The sequence below is a fragment of the Pseudoliparis swirei genome, chromosome 12 (genome assembly GCF_029220125.1).
Source record: "Pseudoliparis swirei isolate HS2019 ecotype Mariana Trench chromosome 12, NWPU_hadal_v1, whole genome shotgun sequence".
Lineage (NCBI taxonomy): Eukaryota > Metazoa > Chordata > Actinopteri > Perciformes > Liparidae > Pseudoliparis > Pseudoliparis swirei.
The window spans coordinates 15232141-15250517 of NC_079399.1; the positions used below are offsets into that span (position 1 = coordinate 15232141).

The 18377-nt window shown below is 42.1% G+C and overlaps 1 protein-coding gene across 5 annotated transcripts in view; it reads right to left on the bottom strand.

Moving 5' to 3' along the window:
- Positions 1 to 18377, bottom strand: part of lama2 (laminin, alpha 2) — a 170330-nt gene that overhangs the window by 90805 nt on the left and 61148 nt on the right. For all 5 annotated transcript variants that reach the window (XM_056427389.1, XM_056427388.1, XM_056427387.1 and 2 more), the window contains exons 15-19: positions 8164 to 8268; positions 5509 to 5720; positions 4987 to 5098; positions 4656 to 4769; positions 2357 to 2484 (exon numbers count right to left, since the gene is read on the bottom strand). In XM_056427389.1, the coding sequence (XP_056283364.1) occupies positions 2357 to 2484; positions 4656 to 4769; positions 4987 to 5098; positions 5509 to 5720; positions 8164 to 8268 (671 nt within the window). The remainder of the gene's footprint in view (positions 1 to 2356; positions 2485 to 4655; positions 4770 to 4986; positions 5099 to 5508; positions 5721 to 8163; positions 8269 to 18377) is intronic.

An 18377-nucleotide genomic window follows, 5' to 3' on the forward strand; every position in this document is an offset into this window, starting at 1 on the left:
ACCAGCGCAAATAATCTTTGTTAAAAAAAAAGTAGTAATACACAGCACTGTGCCATCAGTGTCGGATTTATTAAACTGTCAACAATGAACATTGCATTAAACTGAATGCTTTAGCATTTACATTTTAATGAGAAACTTGTGCTTGTGCTTCACTGAGGATCTTTGTCAGTCTTGGTGGCAGCGAGGCCACTGCTGTGATGAAGCTCTTCTCCAGGCACAGTCTGTTTCTTTGCTTTGTTTTGATCACAGTCATTGCAGAGAAGGAGGCCTCACATAAATATGTGGAGGCAAAGGGCAGTTGCTGCTCCAAAGCTTTCTGTCCCAGGTCAGGGTGCTCCTGCTTCACACACACCCAAAACTGTGTGAGTGTGGATGCGGCAAACTTCACCTGGAGGCCACGGTCAGATGACACTTCCAGGAGTTTTTCCTGATAAGTGACAGGTAGCTTCTGTTTGCTTCAGACAAGAGAAATGGGTTCCTCACCCAATCCAGCTGTACAGATTTATCCTCCGTGTCAGGAAAGTCGGAATGAAAATCTTTAATCACGTTGGTCAAATGTCCCACTATGACCGACTTGACTGGAGCTCTGTCCACATCCTCACGAGAGAGAAAAGCATCCACCTGGGGAAAGCAGGTGAAATCTCCCTCTGCAGAGGACCTTCTCCACAGCTCTGCTTTCTTCAGGAAGCCACCCACCTTGTCATACATGTCAACAGCCGGTCGAGTATTCTCCCTCGAGAGAGCCAGCGTCCTTCTGTGTGCAGCAGCAGTGTTGTGTGTTCAGCATGTTTTCACAGAGGCGGCGAAACAGGCGTGCATTGCGTGGCCTTGACTTTACGAAGTTGATCACTTTGACGCTGTCGTTCAAAACGTCATGGAACACAGGGCTCATTTTCTTGCACGCCAACGCTTCCCTGTGTATGACACATTGAGTCCACTTCATGTCGGGGTTTTCTTTTTTAATGCGCGCTCTGAGTCCTCTCGCGCTGCCCGTCATTGAGGCCGCTGCGTCCGTGCAGATGCTGCGGCAGGATTTCCAGCTCATGCCGTTTTCACAGAAGAAGCTGTTCACAACATCGAAAATGTCCTCTCCTGTTGTTCTTCCCTCCAACGTTTTGCAGAATAGAATGTGCTCATGAATGTCGTCAGTATCGATGTATCTCACAAAAGCAACAAGTTGTGCATTTCCACTGACATCTGTGGATTCATCCAGCTGGAGTGAAAAAGAGTCGCTAATTTCCCCCACAACTTGCTCGACAATGTCTGTTCCCATTTTGTCTATTCTGCGGCAGACAGAGTCATTTGACAAAGGCACAGTCTGTAACTTCTCCGCTGCGTTTGTGTCCAGCACGGTCTCAGCCGGCACAGCAGCGGCAGGAAGGAGCAGGTCTTCGGCTATGGTGTATGGTTTCTTGGCTTTAGCTATGAGCAAAGACACCGCATAAGATGCCTCCAGGGCTTTGGCTGATGTCGTGGAGGCTTTACGCATCGTTTCTTGAGATGACCGGAATTCAGAGAGTTTCCTCTTGAAAAACTCAGGTGGCTTACCAGCGTAATTTGCATGTTTTGTCTTGAGATGGCGCTCAAGATGGGCTGGCTTCATGCTACTGTTGGCTAACCTCTCCCCACAGAAGAAACACAAAGGCTTGGGTGGGTTGCAACTCGTGGACGTAAATCCCATTAAAACATAGTCGTCTGAAAACTGACGGGATTTTGCCGGCTCTGGTTTGGCCTTCTTTGGCACTTGTCCCTCCGTGTTTTCAGCAGCATTGCTGCTACGCTTCAACCATGACTTCATTATTTGAGTTTAAAAGCCGGCAGTGATAGACGGGTCATGACCGTTAGCGTGTGCCATGTTGGGTCAAACCATCCTGATATGGGGGAGACTCTGGGTTTTTAGGATAATTTAATTAAATTGCCTACTTAATATACAATTCAGTTTATGAACTTACACTTGTGTTTTAGTGAATATTTATTAAATAACTATTTTTAAAGGATTTTTGAATGGATGCTAATTTTAAATAGATTTTTAAAAAATCTCACGTACCCCCTGGAGTGCCTTCACGTACCCCCAGGGGTACGCGGACCCCCATTTGAGAACCACTGTTCTACTGTACCTGTGGAGATAATTATTCTATTCCTGTCATTACAATTATATTCGTGCCCGCAGCGACGAAGCCTCGAGACAAAAACACGGAGCCTGAGTTTCAAGAGCGAAGACGAGAATGTGATGAAGAGACGGGTCAAAAAGAAAGAAGAGGGGTCACGGTGCCGAGGGGTGAGCAGTGATAGATTGAAGTGTTTGATTAAACCGTGTCCTCGTGGCACCATTAACCCCAGTGCCTCCATAACCTACTTGTTACTTGGAAGATTGAGTGGGCAGGCGCAGGGCTGACAGTCTGCCGGTGACCCCCGGGTGGCGTTGCCATAATAACCAGGTAGGCAGGAGTCACAGTGTGGGCCTGTGGTGTGGTGGGAGCAGTCCTGAAGGAGACACACACAGGTTAAAGTCATTTATATCGGGAACATAAATTAACCAATAGTAAAAGAAAAAGTCAGTTCAAGAGTGAACCTTAGTGTCAGTACCCCATTGGGTATTGAATCCACGTTACGACAAGAAGATAATAAGACACCATTAAATGTGTCAGTCCTAAATGTTCTTTAGGTCAGTAAAGCGGCGTGTTTTCATTTTCTATATTTTGGAATGTTTTAAAAACAATTTTACTTTGAAAAAAAGGAAAATTGTTTACGATGTATCAACACTTGTATGCTAAATACAGAGCAGGACAACTCAATCCAATTCATCCATTTCATACAGTTTCGCCATTTAAAAAAAAAAGAATTTTAATCACAAAAATGAATCGCATGTTTATGGAAAAGAAGAAAACCTAAGAGCTGACAACAAAGCTCCTTTATTATTAATGTAATTAATGTCACACTTTGCGAGAGGTTAAATGATAGAAAGGTCAAACTAATAGGCTGAAGGGTTACGGCTCTGCAATAAGAAGAGCAGACACTTGGTGACACAACACAACGCTTGTTATTCAATAAAGCTGTCACATCAAATCATTGTCAAGCAGACAGCAGCAGGAGGAGCAATCCCAACGAGTTCAAGGTTAATCATATGGTTCAGGATTAACATCACATTGCGTCACCATAGTAACCGAGCATATCACAGGTACTTGGCCCAATGACGTCCTCCAGGATCCCCCTCACCAGTTTGAGTATTGGTGAGTATTAAGAACTCATGCTCACTGCTCAGGCTGTGCCGACACATTCACAAACGTGAACGTGTTGGCATGACTCACTTTTATTAATTTGTTGTAATAATGGTTGAATCATATTGTTTTACATTATTATTCTTTCTTCTGTTGTCTACTTGCTGTATTATTGGTCTTTTCTCTGCATGACCAAATGTTTAAATTCCTCTCGGTAAAAAAACACCAGTGCTTTACTTTGACTGCCTTAAAGAATTTAAACAATTGCTTACTAACTTATTCTAAAACTGCCTAAAAAAATCTAATTAATTAAAAGCATCACATCATTTAGAAGTTTATATATTTTGGTTTAAGATCATTTGACTACTTATTGTAAAATAAAAGTGTGTTCCTCCCCCTGGGGAAATTAGGTTTTCCTTTTTGCTACAACAATAATTGATTTCATGTCGCTACTGTGTGCCAATGTACATGTTTGTGTGTGTGTGTGTGTGTTTGTGTGAATGCCAGTTATGTTTAAAACCATTTCCTTTACAGACCAAATGTCTCACTACAGACAGTGTGTTAACCTATACGGCCACACGGATGTGTGTGTGTGTGTGTGTGTGTGTTCCCTCTGACATATCCGTGCATCCTCCTCATCGATAATAAAACAGAACATGATAATACAAAATCCCCAGCTCTAAATGTGTGTGTGTGTGTGTGTTTAGTTTGAAGCTAACTGACAGCTTAGGCCTTGAGGCAATGTGTAGACTGGGGTGTGTCAAAGTGTGTGTGCAGAATGGTGCACATGAAGAGGTTGGCATGTTGTAATTATGTATGTATGTATGTATGCATGTATGTATGTATGTTTGTATGTATGTATGTGTGTGTGTCTCTACAGTATAAATAAATGTGTATGACAAATGTGTGTGTGTTTGGGTGAAGTCAGGGTGTCTTTTCCCCTGCAGTTCCTCTGCTGGCCACTAGATGGTAGTTCAAAGGAAATTATATTGGTGAAGTGATTTCTAACTTCACTATTAAATTCAGTCAATGTGTTTTTTAAATGAGACATCAGGGTTTCAGGGAGCCATGAATTATTCTCTGATTTGTGTTTTACTTTTAATGCTTATATATTAAACACAAATTAAGAATGTTTAGGATGTCCACAGCAGTTAGCGACTGATGTAAAGACATTACTACATGTTCCTGATGATGATGAGTGCTGTTAACGGCTTAATGAGTTTAAGGGGAATTCCAGTGAATAATGTGTTGAGTACAATCACAATACATGCAACACTCTCTAAAATTATAATGCTGTCACTATTGTGGTATTATCAGCACTTAAAACTTGATCTCTGGTACTTCTCTCCCTTGAAAAAATACGATTTATGTCATTTGTCTTTCCAATTTGAGAAACGTAGACTACATCAGGTCGGGGAAGCCAAGTGATCATCTTACCAGGCAGTGTCCTGTGAGCTCGTGGCACTGAGATGTGTGTCCATGGCAATTACAAGCTTCACACACACCATTGTACAGATCCCCGTTAACCCTCCGAAACCAAGGAATACAGGCCTGCAACACACACACACACACGCACACACACACACACACACACACACACACACACACACACACACACACACACACACACACACACACACACACACAAACACAGTTAGAAACAGAAGAAGACAGACAGAGTAACTTTTTGCCAAGACTGTTCTTTATTGATTATGGTAGAGGGAGATTTAAAGTCGCAGTAGGTGTGTGTGTGTGTGTCTTTGTTTACCTCACAGGAAGTTCCAGCGTATCCAGGAGGACAAGAGCAGTTCTCTACAGCTGATGCTATGCTCTCTCCACTGGCAGAGGGATTCGCTACCTGCATTGAGAATGAGTGGAGTCTACTCACACACACACACACACACACAAACATACACACACACACACAAGTAGTTATATAGTGAATAGTGAAACAGGCGGTTTGGCTGATTAGGCTTTTGGAAGATTTATGAGCAGAGATCATTCTCCAACAGAATATACTCCAAGAAAGCAGTAAGTTTGAACAATTAAACTGCCACCTTAATGTTTAGGTTATAGAGCGTTAAAGTAGAGTTAATCACAGGCTGAAGCAAAGAGCTGCCTGAGAGACTCAACTCTGCAAGTTGTTTTGTTTCATGAAGCGAAAACCAATATTTCATTTCTCAAGCTGTTGAGTTTATATAAGTTGCTACACATCCATAGAGCATTGTGCCATGGCTGTGTAAAGTGAATGTCTGAAGTGTGTGTGTGTGTGTGTGTCAGTTGTTTCTACCTGTACACAGCGCTGGGTTCTGTGCTATAAGAGGCCCGCACCATCACTCTGGTCACATTGGCCAACACAGACAGGAAGTCCCTCCGGCTAATCGCCTGTGCGCTTTCTGAAACCACGAAATTCTCTGGAAGGAGAGCAATGCGATTGGTGCTCGGCGAGGACGGGTACACCGGCTGGCCAAACCGCCTGTCAATAATCTTGATCCCACCTCCCTGGAGGAGAAACAAGAAAACATTTTGAATTGAAATCTTTGTTTCCTCTTTTGTTGAATTTCACATTTAATTCTATAAATCTAGACAGTGACTATTTTCCAAAACATAAATACAGTCTGACACTTTTTCAGAGATGCCTATGTTCAACTGATCTGGAAAGAAAAAAACAGCGTAAGAGTGAATGATGCGTCATTAGGTAATGAGCTGCAGTTTCTATTGACATTTTAAATGGCCTGAATGTAAAGTGAATTGAGAGGCCTCGTGTCTGACTATCTCTTGTTGAGAACAGATCAATGGGCTGTATCGGCTAACGCAGAGTGACAACTACTGATGGAGAGGGAGAGACAGAGAGAGAGAGAGAGAAAGAGAGTGTGAGAAAGAGACCTAGAGAGACAGAAAGAGAGAGACAGATACAGAGAGAGAGACAGAGAGAAAGAGAGAGACAGAGAGAAAGAGAGAGAGAGAGAGAGAGAGAGAGAGAAAGACAGAGAGAGAGAGAACTTACCATGCCAATAAACCGTCAAATAAAAACTAACTGAAAGAGAGGACATGGAAGTAAATATGAGGATACTACAGCAGCAGCAGTATGGCCGAGACGCAAAGATGGGACAGGACAGAAAGAGAGAGAGACAACAGAAAGATGGAGATTGACACCAAACAAAAGTCAAAGTCACCTCAGAGAGAACTGTGTTCATCAAGTGTCTGAAAGACAGCCTCTTACTCTCAAGCACACATTGCTAACATGAGAAAAAGTACATTTGTTGCCGACTATTTTACTCGTTAGGATCAATTAAATGTTGTTGTTGTTCATTTTGTGGAATGTGTCAGTTTACTTACTCATGTTTTATTTACACAGGAAACATTGACAAAAGGTTGAGAGTTGTGAGCATTGTATTTTTATTTCCATTTCTTTTCATCTGTTTGTCGATGTGTGTGGGGTAAAATCCTCTTGTGCTCCTGGCATTGGAATCCAACACATATTGATTTGCATCCTTGAGCATTAAATAGAATTTGGACACAAAAGTAAGTTGTTGTTTTGAAGCAGAATGAAAAGCTTCAGATGCCGTACATGTGTTGTTGTTGTTATCGCTGTCATGAAAGGCTGGCTATTTACATATTTTTTTAAACGCTGCCGATGGAGGGCTGATAAAGTAGGCTGTGCTGAGACAAAAACATTGCAATAAACAAAGATGTATGGACAAATGAAGACAGAGAGATTATTGTCTATTCAGATCCCACATACTTGCAACCGTGGCTTCACAAAACCACGCACACTAACAATATCACAACTTGTTGCAGATATGCAGAGTAAACAATGTGTGTGTGTGTGTGTGTTTGTGGGGGGGGCGCCAAACTGACTGAAAAGAGACAGAAAAGTGAGAGAGAGAGCGGGTTGACAGTGTGTAGGTGGTTCATTATCGTCGTCATCTGGAGGCTTTTTGTTGACGGGGACGACACTCGTCCTCCTCTCCTCCCAGTCTGCCGGTCTGACTGACACTTCTTTAAATAACACCAGTTCTTTGCTTTTGTTTTCTTTCTGTTCTTTTTCCCTTCCTTCTGCACTTCTTTCCTCCCTGTTGATTTCCATGTTTTTGTCTTCCTTTTTCCTCTGCTTCTTTCCTTCCTCAATTACTTCCTTCCCTCCATCTCTCTTAGTCCTTTCTTCTTTGACTTGCCATCTCTCCTCTATTCTTTTCGTTCTCCTTTCCCTTGTTCCTTCTGTCCTTGTTTCATTCTATCTTCCTTGTATCTCTCTGTTCCATATTGTCCGTTCTTCTTTCTTTCCCCTTTATACAGATTTGTTTCTGTCTTGGCTTTTCTTCTTCCCATTCTATCTTCCTTTGTGTGTATATATATATATATATATATTGCATGTGTGTGCATATTTAAGGTAAATTCACCTACAGAATACCCATAGATCTTTTAATTATTTTGCGGTCAGTGCATAAGAAGTGAATCCCACATATTATTGCAGCTCATTAGATTCTATTCTAATTAAAACATCCTCTTCTTTAACATGTCATTGGTAGAAACACATACACACACACCTACACACACACACAATGCTGTTTAGTGATGTAGGAGATACAGTATGAACTAATAGTGCTGCTGCTTTGCTTATTGCTGCCATACATCATATTGCTACCTGCTCATTATAAAGAGAGGGGAAGAGAGACTCTATCTGCATCTTTTATTGCTAAGTTCAGCATGTATCTGCCAGCTGCACTGTATATATGTGTGTGTGTGTGTGTGTGTGTGTGTGTGTGTGTGTGTGTGTGTGTGTGTGTGTGTGTGTGTGTGTGTGTGTGTGTGTGTGCTTTAAACAGCTTGTATTTGCTGCTTCCTTTAATGATCCACACCTATTTCACACACATACCATATACAATAGTGCATACAATAGATGTATTGTGGAAACATACTATATAAGCTTCTCTGAACGTACCTCGATGACCAGGTCGGGTTGTGAGGTCACTCTTATGGCCATCTGCTCTTGTTGGTCGGTGGTATAAGAAACAGAGGAGACCAAACTCCCTCCATAGGCTGTAAGCTGAGGACAGACACAGAGGTTAGATTAGCAAATGCATTCACAACTCAAACATAAATAATAGTAGAAATATGACAAATTATTGACGTGTTGACAGATGCCACAAGTGACATTTAGAGGATGATAAATGGTCAAATATAGTGTACGAGTAGCACAAATAGAGAATAAAGTGTCAGCAAACTGACTCAGAGATGAGTCGTCACTATGAGCTACTGCTCATACCAGGCCAAGTAAGGCTGTAGCAAGGGAGAAGTTTTATAGCTCATTAATTTAACTCATCAAGAGGCATTATTTTTTAATTCAAAAGTTGCATTGTCTTACTTTAAAGGAGGACGCGTCAATATGTGCTACACTCCGTACCAACATGGCCTTTGAGGATGGAGAAGGCAAGTGAAGCCGGAAGAAACCGAGATGCATTAATCACGCTGGTTGGATCTCAATGATACAAAAATGTGTTGTGGAAACACTGAATGCCCACGACGTGAGTAGGGAGAACAAGAATACGCCACAATATTTGTTGTCCTGTGTGTTTCGGCGCAGTGTTTCTGTTGACTCTACAGAATGAGCCTTCGCTGGAGAAGTGCTGCCTCAGCACGATCCCGAAATTTATCATTCTGCTCCAACCTGAACAGTAATGGGTGGGAGAGCGAGATAATAATGCCACCATAAAAACACAGAGAGGGGGACTTTGAGGAAGAGGGGGAGAGAGGCGAAGGAACAGAGCCTGAGACAGACATCGAGAGAGAGAGAGAGAGAGTAAGAGGTGGGCTTAATGCCTCTATAAACCTCTTCCATTCTACATCATTACTCTCGGTCCTTAAACCGGGAGGAGGAATCACCCATTTCACAGCCGACTGATAATACACACACACTTGCACACCATCGCAGGCGTGGAGGTGCACTTGGTTGGACGTTTTATTGACTAACACTTATTTTTCATCTAACCCTATTTGGTGTCCAAAAGACAGTAAAATGGTGTTTTAAAGCAACTCTGCGCATCCTAAACTTATCCGACTCCCGTGCTGCTCGACCTCCTCCACCATCAGCTCCCCTGCGCTCACACACACTGAACTCTGCGTAAGAGTCTCCTATACAGAACACACCTGTATAGATTCTGTGTGCATGGATCGGTTCCCCTGCAACAAACGAGCAGGATTGATGAAAGTAAAAGACACCAAACAAGAGGATGTGCTACAGACACTTTGCAGAGCTGCGGTGTTTGTGTTGCAGCACAAGCCAAAGGTCTCAATACATTATAGAAATATATATTTGTATTACAGTGAATATAAGTATAGACATCTTTGTGTGGATTAAAAGTCCAATATTGACTCTTTTATCTTTGCTTTGGTCTCCACCAACTCTAGAGAGACAGATCTGGCTCTTGAGCTGCTAAAAGCTCCGTTGTCTCCACCATCATCGCTGATGACGTTGCTCGTCCGCGGCTTGATGCAGAGTGGGTAGAGTACCGATGGTTTTAGAGTTTTTATGTTTAAATGACAGATGATTGCTGCAGCTGGAAAGGAGGTTAATGGGAGCGCTGTGACTCGACCAAAACAGGCCGGCAAACACTGAGTAGAAAGACCAAAACACGATGTGCAGAGTCGAGTAAGTGTCCAGATGGAAAGCCCTTACGGTTGCGGTCTGTAGGTGCTTTCATTTATCAACAGGCTTATTCAAATGGTGTATACTTGTTATGCTATTTTTTTCCTTTGTTAATATTAAAATGTTGATCGGTAAAGGTTTCTTTTTACAAAACTCTCTTACAAGAACTTGTTTATTTTCATTTGTCCTTCTCAGCCCTTTTGTCTTGTGACCTATGCCGATAGAGCAAAGTCAACTCGCGACGCCTGTGAACGTTCCCTCCACAGTTTGTATATTTCGAACAGTGTTATAGTGTCTAAACTGGATTTTTTAATGGTAAAATCGATATTTGACTATAAATAATGTTAAAGAAACATGGGGTTTTGTTCTTCTCCTTTCTTATTTGTTCTACATCTCATGACCCCCTCCGATATGTCCGCTGAGGCTGGGAAGTGGTGCTTAAGAGGTCTTACACAAAAAGACTTGCATGCTTTGTCCTTGTTTGTGTTATTTATTCCAGATAGGAAATTATGAAGTAGAAGAAAAGTCTTCTCCCCTGTCATCTCAAGAACACTTTCAACTGATGGAACTTGTGCTTCTTTTGTGGAAGAGTCTCTTCCCACTTCACACACCTGAATTTAGCAATGGAGTGCCTATGAAATGTTGACAGTTCTCAGATAACTAATTTCTCTGATGCCACCCACTCAACCTGGACAATAATCAACACTTTAGTCATGTCAACCTAAGAACCCATCTCTACCTCGGCAGGTGGGCTATAAAAGAAATATAACACAGGACAGACCAACCGAATAGCACAGCGGGAAAGAGAAACTGTGGGACAAGAAAGGGGAATTATGGTGAATAGAATCGAAGGAACAATAAACACTCAGACACAAAACTACAATAGATCTGTCAGATCCCCCTGAGAGCTCCATAAGCTTGTTATTAACTCTATTAGTGGGCAGAATGAGACAATCAAGGCATAATCCTCTCTGTTAAAACCCTAATCAAGAACATGGGACAATCTTCATTTAAAGCATTGTTGTCGTACACCAGTTCATACAAGTCATTCAGATGAATACGTGGGGGCAAGAAAAGCCAAATAATCCCATATCACAACAGTAATATTTAGTAAAGAATAATAAAACTGGGCTAAACAGATTGATTGAATGGAAAATGTGTGCTTTAGAGGTCCTGCTGCAGTGTAGCGTTTCTGTACGCTGCTATGCACATTTCAGTTTTAGGGACATAAATGTTAGTCTCCTCTTTGCCACTTTGATACGTAAGAGTGAATATAAAGAAAAGAGGGAGGGACTGGAAATAATATAATAGAAAAGAAGGGATGGAGGCAGAAAGAAAAAAGGAGAGATAGGTTTAAAAGATGGAAGCAGGACAGTAGGAGAGACTAAGATAACATAAAAGTAGAGAAAAGGAGTGGAATAAAGTTATGGGATTTAATTTGCTGCCTGTGCTAAGGAGTGGGTTTGCCATGGAGCGAGAAGAGGTGTGAAAATGAGTCACTATCGACCTCTGTCCTCCTCCAGGGAGTCCTGATGCAATATATGACTTTTCCAAAACTATAAATAACCAAGTCAGAGCATTATAATAAACTATGTGTTAGTCAGCCCTGGTTTTTAAGACTGTTGTTATTTCTCTGAAAAAGTAACATTTCTCTACAGTTTGACTGTGTATCTCACTGGAGTTTCTTTCCATGAGTGGCAGAGAACCCTTTTGGGGGGTTGTATACACTTCTACAACACGTTTTAAAACTGCTATTACAAAGATAACACGGTAGTTACAAAATAAAGCCTTGAGACTTTGAAGATGTAAAACGAAAAGGTTCAGGACGAAAATTAAACCAAACACTCATCGTCGGAGGTTACGGCAACACTTAAAGTAAAAGCGATTAGTATGCAACTTTCTTTTGTGCCTACCACGTGCTAGTTTCTTCAGAGAAATGTGTTTGCCAATCTGCATTGGTGCGCCTGCTTGCTGACAGTTTGTGGAGTACAAAAGCAACCGACGCTCTCTTCAGGAGATCGGGCAGAGCGAGAGAGGGACAAAGGAAATCATCCTTCAGGAAATGAAAAGCAGATTGTCACAAAGGATTCAGAAAACAAACTTCCCTAGAAGTGACACACACAAACACACACTAACACACACAAACATGCGGTCGTGCAGACATGCACAGTAACACACACAAAAACCTAGCAAAAAAAGACATACACTCCGAGAAACTTACAGATATAAACACACACACACACACACCTAGATGGCCTTTATGATGCCAATGGTTGTGTGCAATTGGTATCGGGAGTTTTCACTCCGGTTTTTCTCACACACACACACACACAGACTGTTGTTGTTCCTAGCGGTCGGGTGAGATTGGCTCCAGATGGACCAATAGACAGTGGAATGCTCAACAACATACAAGTCCACTGATGTTGGCAGAAAGAAAACAAAGTCCTCGCCACAACAGAAGCACGGTCCGCTCTCAGAACCGGAGCGCGCCTTGTTTGGTTCTACATCTTCGAGCCGAGCCTCGGCGAAGAATAGCTTTCGTGCTTGTACTCCGTCGTTCCTGTTCTGGGAGATGGGCGCAGTAACCTTGATGTTCTCCTGGTGTGAAGGGACAGTGTGTCCATGAGGGCGTTTGCTATCCAAGGCATCCAGTGCCGCGCGCCTCATTTGACATACAGGTAGCCGTATCTGAATAATCAGAGGTTCCACAATGCACCGTGAAGAAGAGCTGCCGTGATGCCCGCTTTTGTTTTTCACATTGAACCAAACAAGAACAGTGACATTTAATGCAACAGCACCCCCCAACCCCCCATTCCACCTCTGGACCTTTCACATAGAGCGTCAATAATGCCTCAACAGTTGCAGCTTGGATAGACTTTGCGATTTCTAATCAAGGCAGCTTTAAAAAACCTCCTGGGTTGGATGAATTCAGTTTGTGGGTTGCTTGGCACTCCAGATGTGTATGTGCACAAGCACCGAACACGTTTTTCACTCATCCACTTTACAGTTTTTTTTCAGGCGCCACCAAGCGTTTGTCCAAACAGTGGTCACATTTTCAAAACTCTAAACACAATTAGCACAGCATCGGTCTTTTGTGGCCGTACCGTTCACACATTTCATGTCGTTTTCAAACAATATGCAGTCAGTGAACACATTTCCACAATGCTCACATTTTCTTAACAGACAAGCTATACCTCCCAACAAAACGATGGATTGTTTTCGTATTATTTACGAATGTTAACACACAACATCCCACAATGGCAAACACAATATTCCAAACCTTAGATACAGTCTAAAAACCTGTTCTGCAATGATATCAGTTATAAAACAATATATCTCAGCTGATAATAAACAAACAATTGATTCCCCATCTCCTCCTGATGGTAGGTCAGTTTGGAATGTTTTTGAGAAATATGTTTTAGCAAGTTTTGGATTAGAATTTAAGTTTTGATTATGACCGGTTGAGATGTTGATCACACAGACACCGCCTACATTGACTAACCGAATGTTGTTCAATCATCTATTGCAGCCGTTGCCCCAAAACAGTGTATTTGTTTAAAAAAAACAACAACAAAAACTAAACAGTTTGGATTTACTGTAATTTTTTAAAGAAACAATAATTCCCCCCCCCCTTTTTTATCTGGGCTTGTTGCCGTTGTGTTTGTTCAGAATGCTCTTGTGTGGATATTTTGTTCACCGTAAACAATACTGTAAAACTGTTTCTGTTCCATCATACTGTACCTCCTGTCAACAGTAAAGGAAAAAAACTGATTTGTTTCTTTCTGGAATGCTTTTGAATGTGAACATTACATGTAGACATACAGTTCCCAACCAAGAAATGTAGTGTAAAAACAGTGGATTACATGTTTTGCATGCAAATACCTGAAAAACTGAAACATACAAGTATATGCAGTTTTTGTAATGTCAGCAACAGCCAGTGTTTTGACACCTGGTGAACTTTGACTGACTGCAGGAGCTTGTGAAGTGAAAACAAGAGTTATTCTTTGACAGAATAATTTCATTTTGAGTCAGATTTCCAGTGTTTTGGTAAAGTTTGTGTCTGCAGAAAAAGATGTGTTCTATTTTGAAATGAAGAGTTAGTATATATTTAACAAAATGTGCTTTTGACAAGAAAATTATCCATTTGGCCAATTGTGCTTTGTAGGTGTGAGTCTGTGTTAAGAGTTTAGAAAAAGTATCTGAAGTATGGGTAAGCACTTGTTAGCGATTGAAAAAAAACTGAAAGTTACAATGCTTTTGAGAAATACCTCTCAAGCCCCTTGGCATTTGTTTCACACAGTGTGCTTCCTGAAATTTATTTTTCCGTACTTTGATTGGTAATCGTCGGCAGGATGTTCTGGCCGCTGTGGGATGGTCCTGCTTGCACATGGTAAAGATTGAGGTGCTTGCTTTGGACTAAAGAATAACTCTGAGCCAAGGGGTCCTCTGTTGTTGTTAGCAGTGTGTGTGTTTGGGGGTCAGTCGGGGGGGGGGGGGGTAATGAACCCTGAGTGGGTGCTGGCAGATCGGCATGAAGCTGATCAGTTGTCAGCGGCGCGCTCTGCATGGGGTTTGCCCTCAGATGAAGGTTTGGGGTGAAAGGCGGTTCATGAGGTCATTTCTTTAGTTCAGTGCCTGAAGAGTATCTGACGGGCAGGAAGTGGAGGGCTGATGATGTTTTTGATTAGGCTAATGACACATGGGCGCGTACATAGAGTACACACATCCATTTTCACTGTGTACTCATTGGTGAGGTTTGACAACGATTTAATTAGGATTAAATGAAACCACTTTAGTTCAGGCTACTGTCTGGTTCAAATAACAGACGTTTCAATCAATTACATTCATGACGTTTTATGGCAGACTTTGTTACATGCTTTACCCTTTCTTAGTAGAAACAGCACAAAAATGCAACACAAAAAAACCCGCCAAAGCACAAAAACGTTTTGGTGCTTTGGCGGGGGGTTTGTGCATACATATATATATATATCTCAGAAGAAGGAAGCAACATTGTTGAATCTTGAGGTAGTTATGTGCAGCACTGTGACAGGATAATTACGCCTAATGGTGGCAGGCAGAAGGTCAGCTGGACTGAAACTGTGCGTGCACGTCGCACCCAGGACGATGACAAAGAGCAGCTCCCTCATTTGCTCACAGTCTCCGAGAGCCGATCAATTATTGTGCCGCTCTCCCACGGCTCGCTGGCCATTGAGAGTCGACTCCAGCGGCTCGCTTCGTATCAGACTTTAAGTGAGAAACAATGGCCCGACGGCACCCTATACTCAACACAGTCGGTGCAGATCCAGCTCGGGGGCTCAGATTAGACGTCGTGCTCATCGCGTGACTGTGGACACGACACCATCCGCCTCCACACACTGGCAGCTCAGACTTTTTTGGAAATCAAACTAATTGCTTTCCAGTACAATGTAAGCGTCATGGCACAAACCCGGACTCATCTACACTTTGCCATCATTACTTCACACACTCTTGACAGTTATCACGAGCGGTTAACGAAGGTCATGCCCTCCGAGGAAAAGCGGGTATAGACACAAGCACTACATGGAATAGTTTATTTGGAATTAATTCTCTATTTGTACTAAAAACATCATTGAATCTTGATTTCAATGACCATTTGTGTTGTATTACTTGAAATGAAAATGATCTTCTCTTTTCAAAGCCACGGGATTGCTGCGTGGAGCTCTGTGCACACTTTCCAGGAACTGAGATGCGTGTGACACCAAATTATTTGGTTGATGAAAACTGGAACAAATCCTCTGTGATTGATGTAAAAGGCACTTCTTCAGCCATGGAAGTGAGAGAAAAAGAAGACGGAGGGAGAGAAGAAAGTGAGGAAGCGGGAGGGGAATCCATCTCATGCCATCAACACCAGATTAGGAGTGGCACTATCCACACACTGCTCTACACACATTGTTTCTCTCATAAGTCACAGCTCAGCTGCTTGGTGAACGCTGAGGTTCCTCCTGTGTATTTGGCAGAAGAATTTTACAGAAACACTTTTAAGATTTAATCAATCACAACTTCGAGGCATCAAACTCCAGAAGGTGAAACCAGGACGTTGTTACCTGTAGCAGGTTCTCCTTGAAAATAATTACTATTTTGTGTTGCTGCTGCTTCTTCTTCTTCACAGGACAATATATAGAAGACGGGACAGAGCGTGAAAAATGTGAAAAATGGTGGGAAAGAAAGTGTCGAGTTCGAGAAGGAGTGAGGATTAAATGTAACACGAGCTGAGCTGTGTGTGTTTGTGTGCGTCTGTCAAGCTTCAACACATTTTGAGTTTTCTTTTATCAGCTGCTGGAAGAGGATGTGTCTCCTCTCTCGATGTTCCTCCATCATCCCCTTTATCTCCCTGCTTCAACCTCCCTGTCACTCTTTCTCCAAATGATGAGCATTTCTTGTGTTTGAGCCTTTCATCTGATTGTGAATCTGTAAGTAAATCTGAGTACAATACGGATACAAGGAGGTTAGGATTTGAGTTTGACTGCTCTTGGAGGCGGACAATGTTGCCCTCGGTCAATATTTCCGTTAAATATTTGGCATCTTTTGTTCCATAAAGCAGTTTGAAAACAAGTTGAAAACTTGTGTCTCAGAAATATCTTGTTAGAATGAGTTCTACAACAATATTTGGACCATCAATGTTTCCCGTTTTGTGCCGCGATCGTTTCATAATGAACTGAAAATATGTTGACACTTCTCAACGCGGGGTGAGGTCATCACCGTCTGCACGGGGGAGTCGCCCCGGCTGGTCAAGGACTCCAGCTTTGTGTGGGAGGGTCCCCTCAAGGGACCTCGTAGCCGGCATCGGCCCTCGCCAGGCACATATCCGCCGTGACCGGCTCCAATTCCCCCTTCTCTCAGACTCCCATGCTTCCGGGGGCCGTGGACTTGGACTTCGTGTCCACTGTGAATTCGCTCCCAAAGCATTCTCACTCCCAACGAGTCAAATCCCGCCTCGCCCTCTCCAAGGTAAACAAGACGGGGTCTGTCTCCCATCCTGTGTACCATGCTTTGTGCTTGTGACTGCTTTGAGTCTTCACCATTCATATCTATACAACCAATGTGTTGAGGATGTAGTTGTTTACAAGACAACATTATTGTTTGCAAGACCACAATGTTCTTAATAGATATATCCTCCTAATTTTGCTCTCAAAATGCTCCAGATTGATTCATTTAATTCAAAATGTACATAATGTTCCGCTTAAGGATTCAAAGTCCGCCAAGCAGAGTCTCACATAATCCTGTGGGAACCACTAATAATACATACAAATATTAATGTGGCTCTAATGCTGCTTCACAATTAGTACAATCCAATGACAATCAGCACAATTAAAAAGCTTGAAACTGAAACTCTGAGAAAGCTTCACCAGCTGATGAAGATCATGTGATAGTCTGGCAGAACATCTGCTGGATGGACCTTGAGGTGAGAATATTTTGTCATCTCTTGTTTCCAAGGTAAATATTAAACTTCAAGCCGACATGAAGAAGAAGTACTAATAGTGCCAAGAGCAAGTTATACATCTTACACCGCTCAATTTGATCCACAGCTCTAAAAGCGATTGTGAAGTCGTATATTAAACAATTTTTACAAATGATCAACCAAATTACAAAAAGATTAGATAAAAAGAAGCGGTTAAAACAGGGCATAGCCAGACGATAATCTTCTGTAGGTTCATCAAGAGCAGCTTCTTTCACACGTTAATTGTCTTCTGTTAATATTGATAAGAACTGATTGAAATGTGATAGTCTGAGTTTGGAGCCAGTTAAAAGTGTATTCCCAGAAAAGTCTTAAAATAGTCGAAGAAATAGTTGGAAAATAAGTGTTAAACACGCAGCAGACTTTATTAAAATAACTACAGATTGTAAAGCACTCCGAGACAAATTTGTAATTTGTGAAATTGGGCTATACAAATAAACTGAATTGAATTGAACTACACTCTCAGAGTTTATATTGGGCTGTTCACACTGATCAATACTTATCTGCACTCCACTCCAAGTAAACCAAAACGCATTCTTTTAACAGAGCATGCTTTAAAAATAGTCACAGTTCCTGGACCTACCCAGGCAATACGAGACCCAATGAGCATCAGTAGAACATGCTTCTGGACCAATGAGCATCCACAGAGCGCACTAATGAGCCAATGAGCATCTTTGGCATTCACCGTGTATGAGTTCATTCATATTCTTATATTTCCACTGCTAGCTTTTTATTACACACTCAGCCTGTCACATCTAATGATACACACTAACACGACAGACCACACTAGATTGAATCGCTTTTTCATACAGCGCACGTACACTGCTCCTGACATGCGTACACACGTACACAAACACACAAACACAAAATGATCATTTGTTTGTTTCCCATGTTTGGAGGCCTTCGGTTCTGCTCCGCTGTCCCTAATGCCTCCAAAACACATCATTATCTGACTTATATAGGCCTGGGAGTGTGTGTGACAATTCGTGTGCACGAGTATGTGTTTGACTGAGAA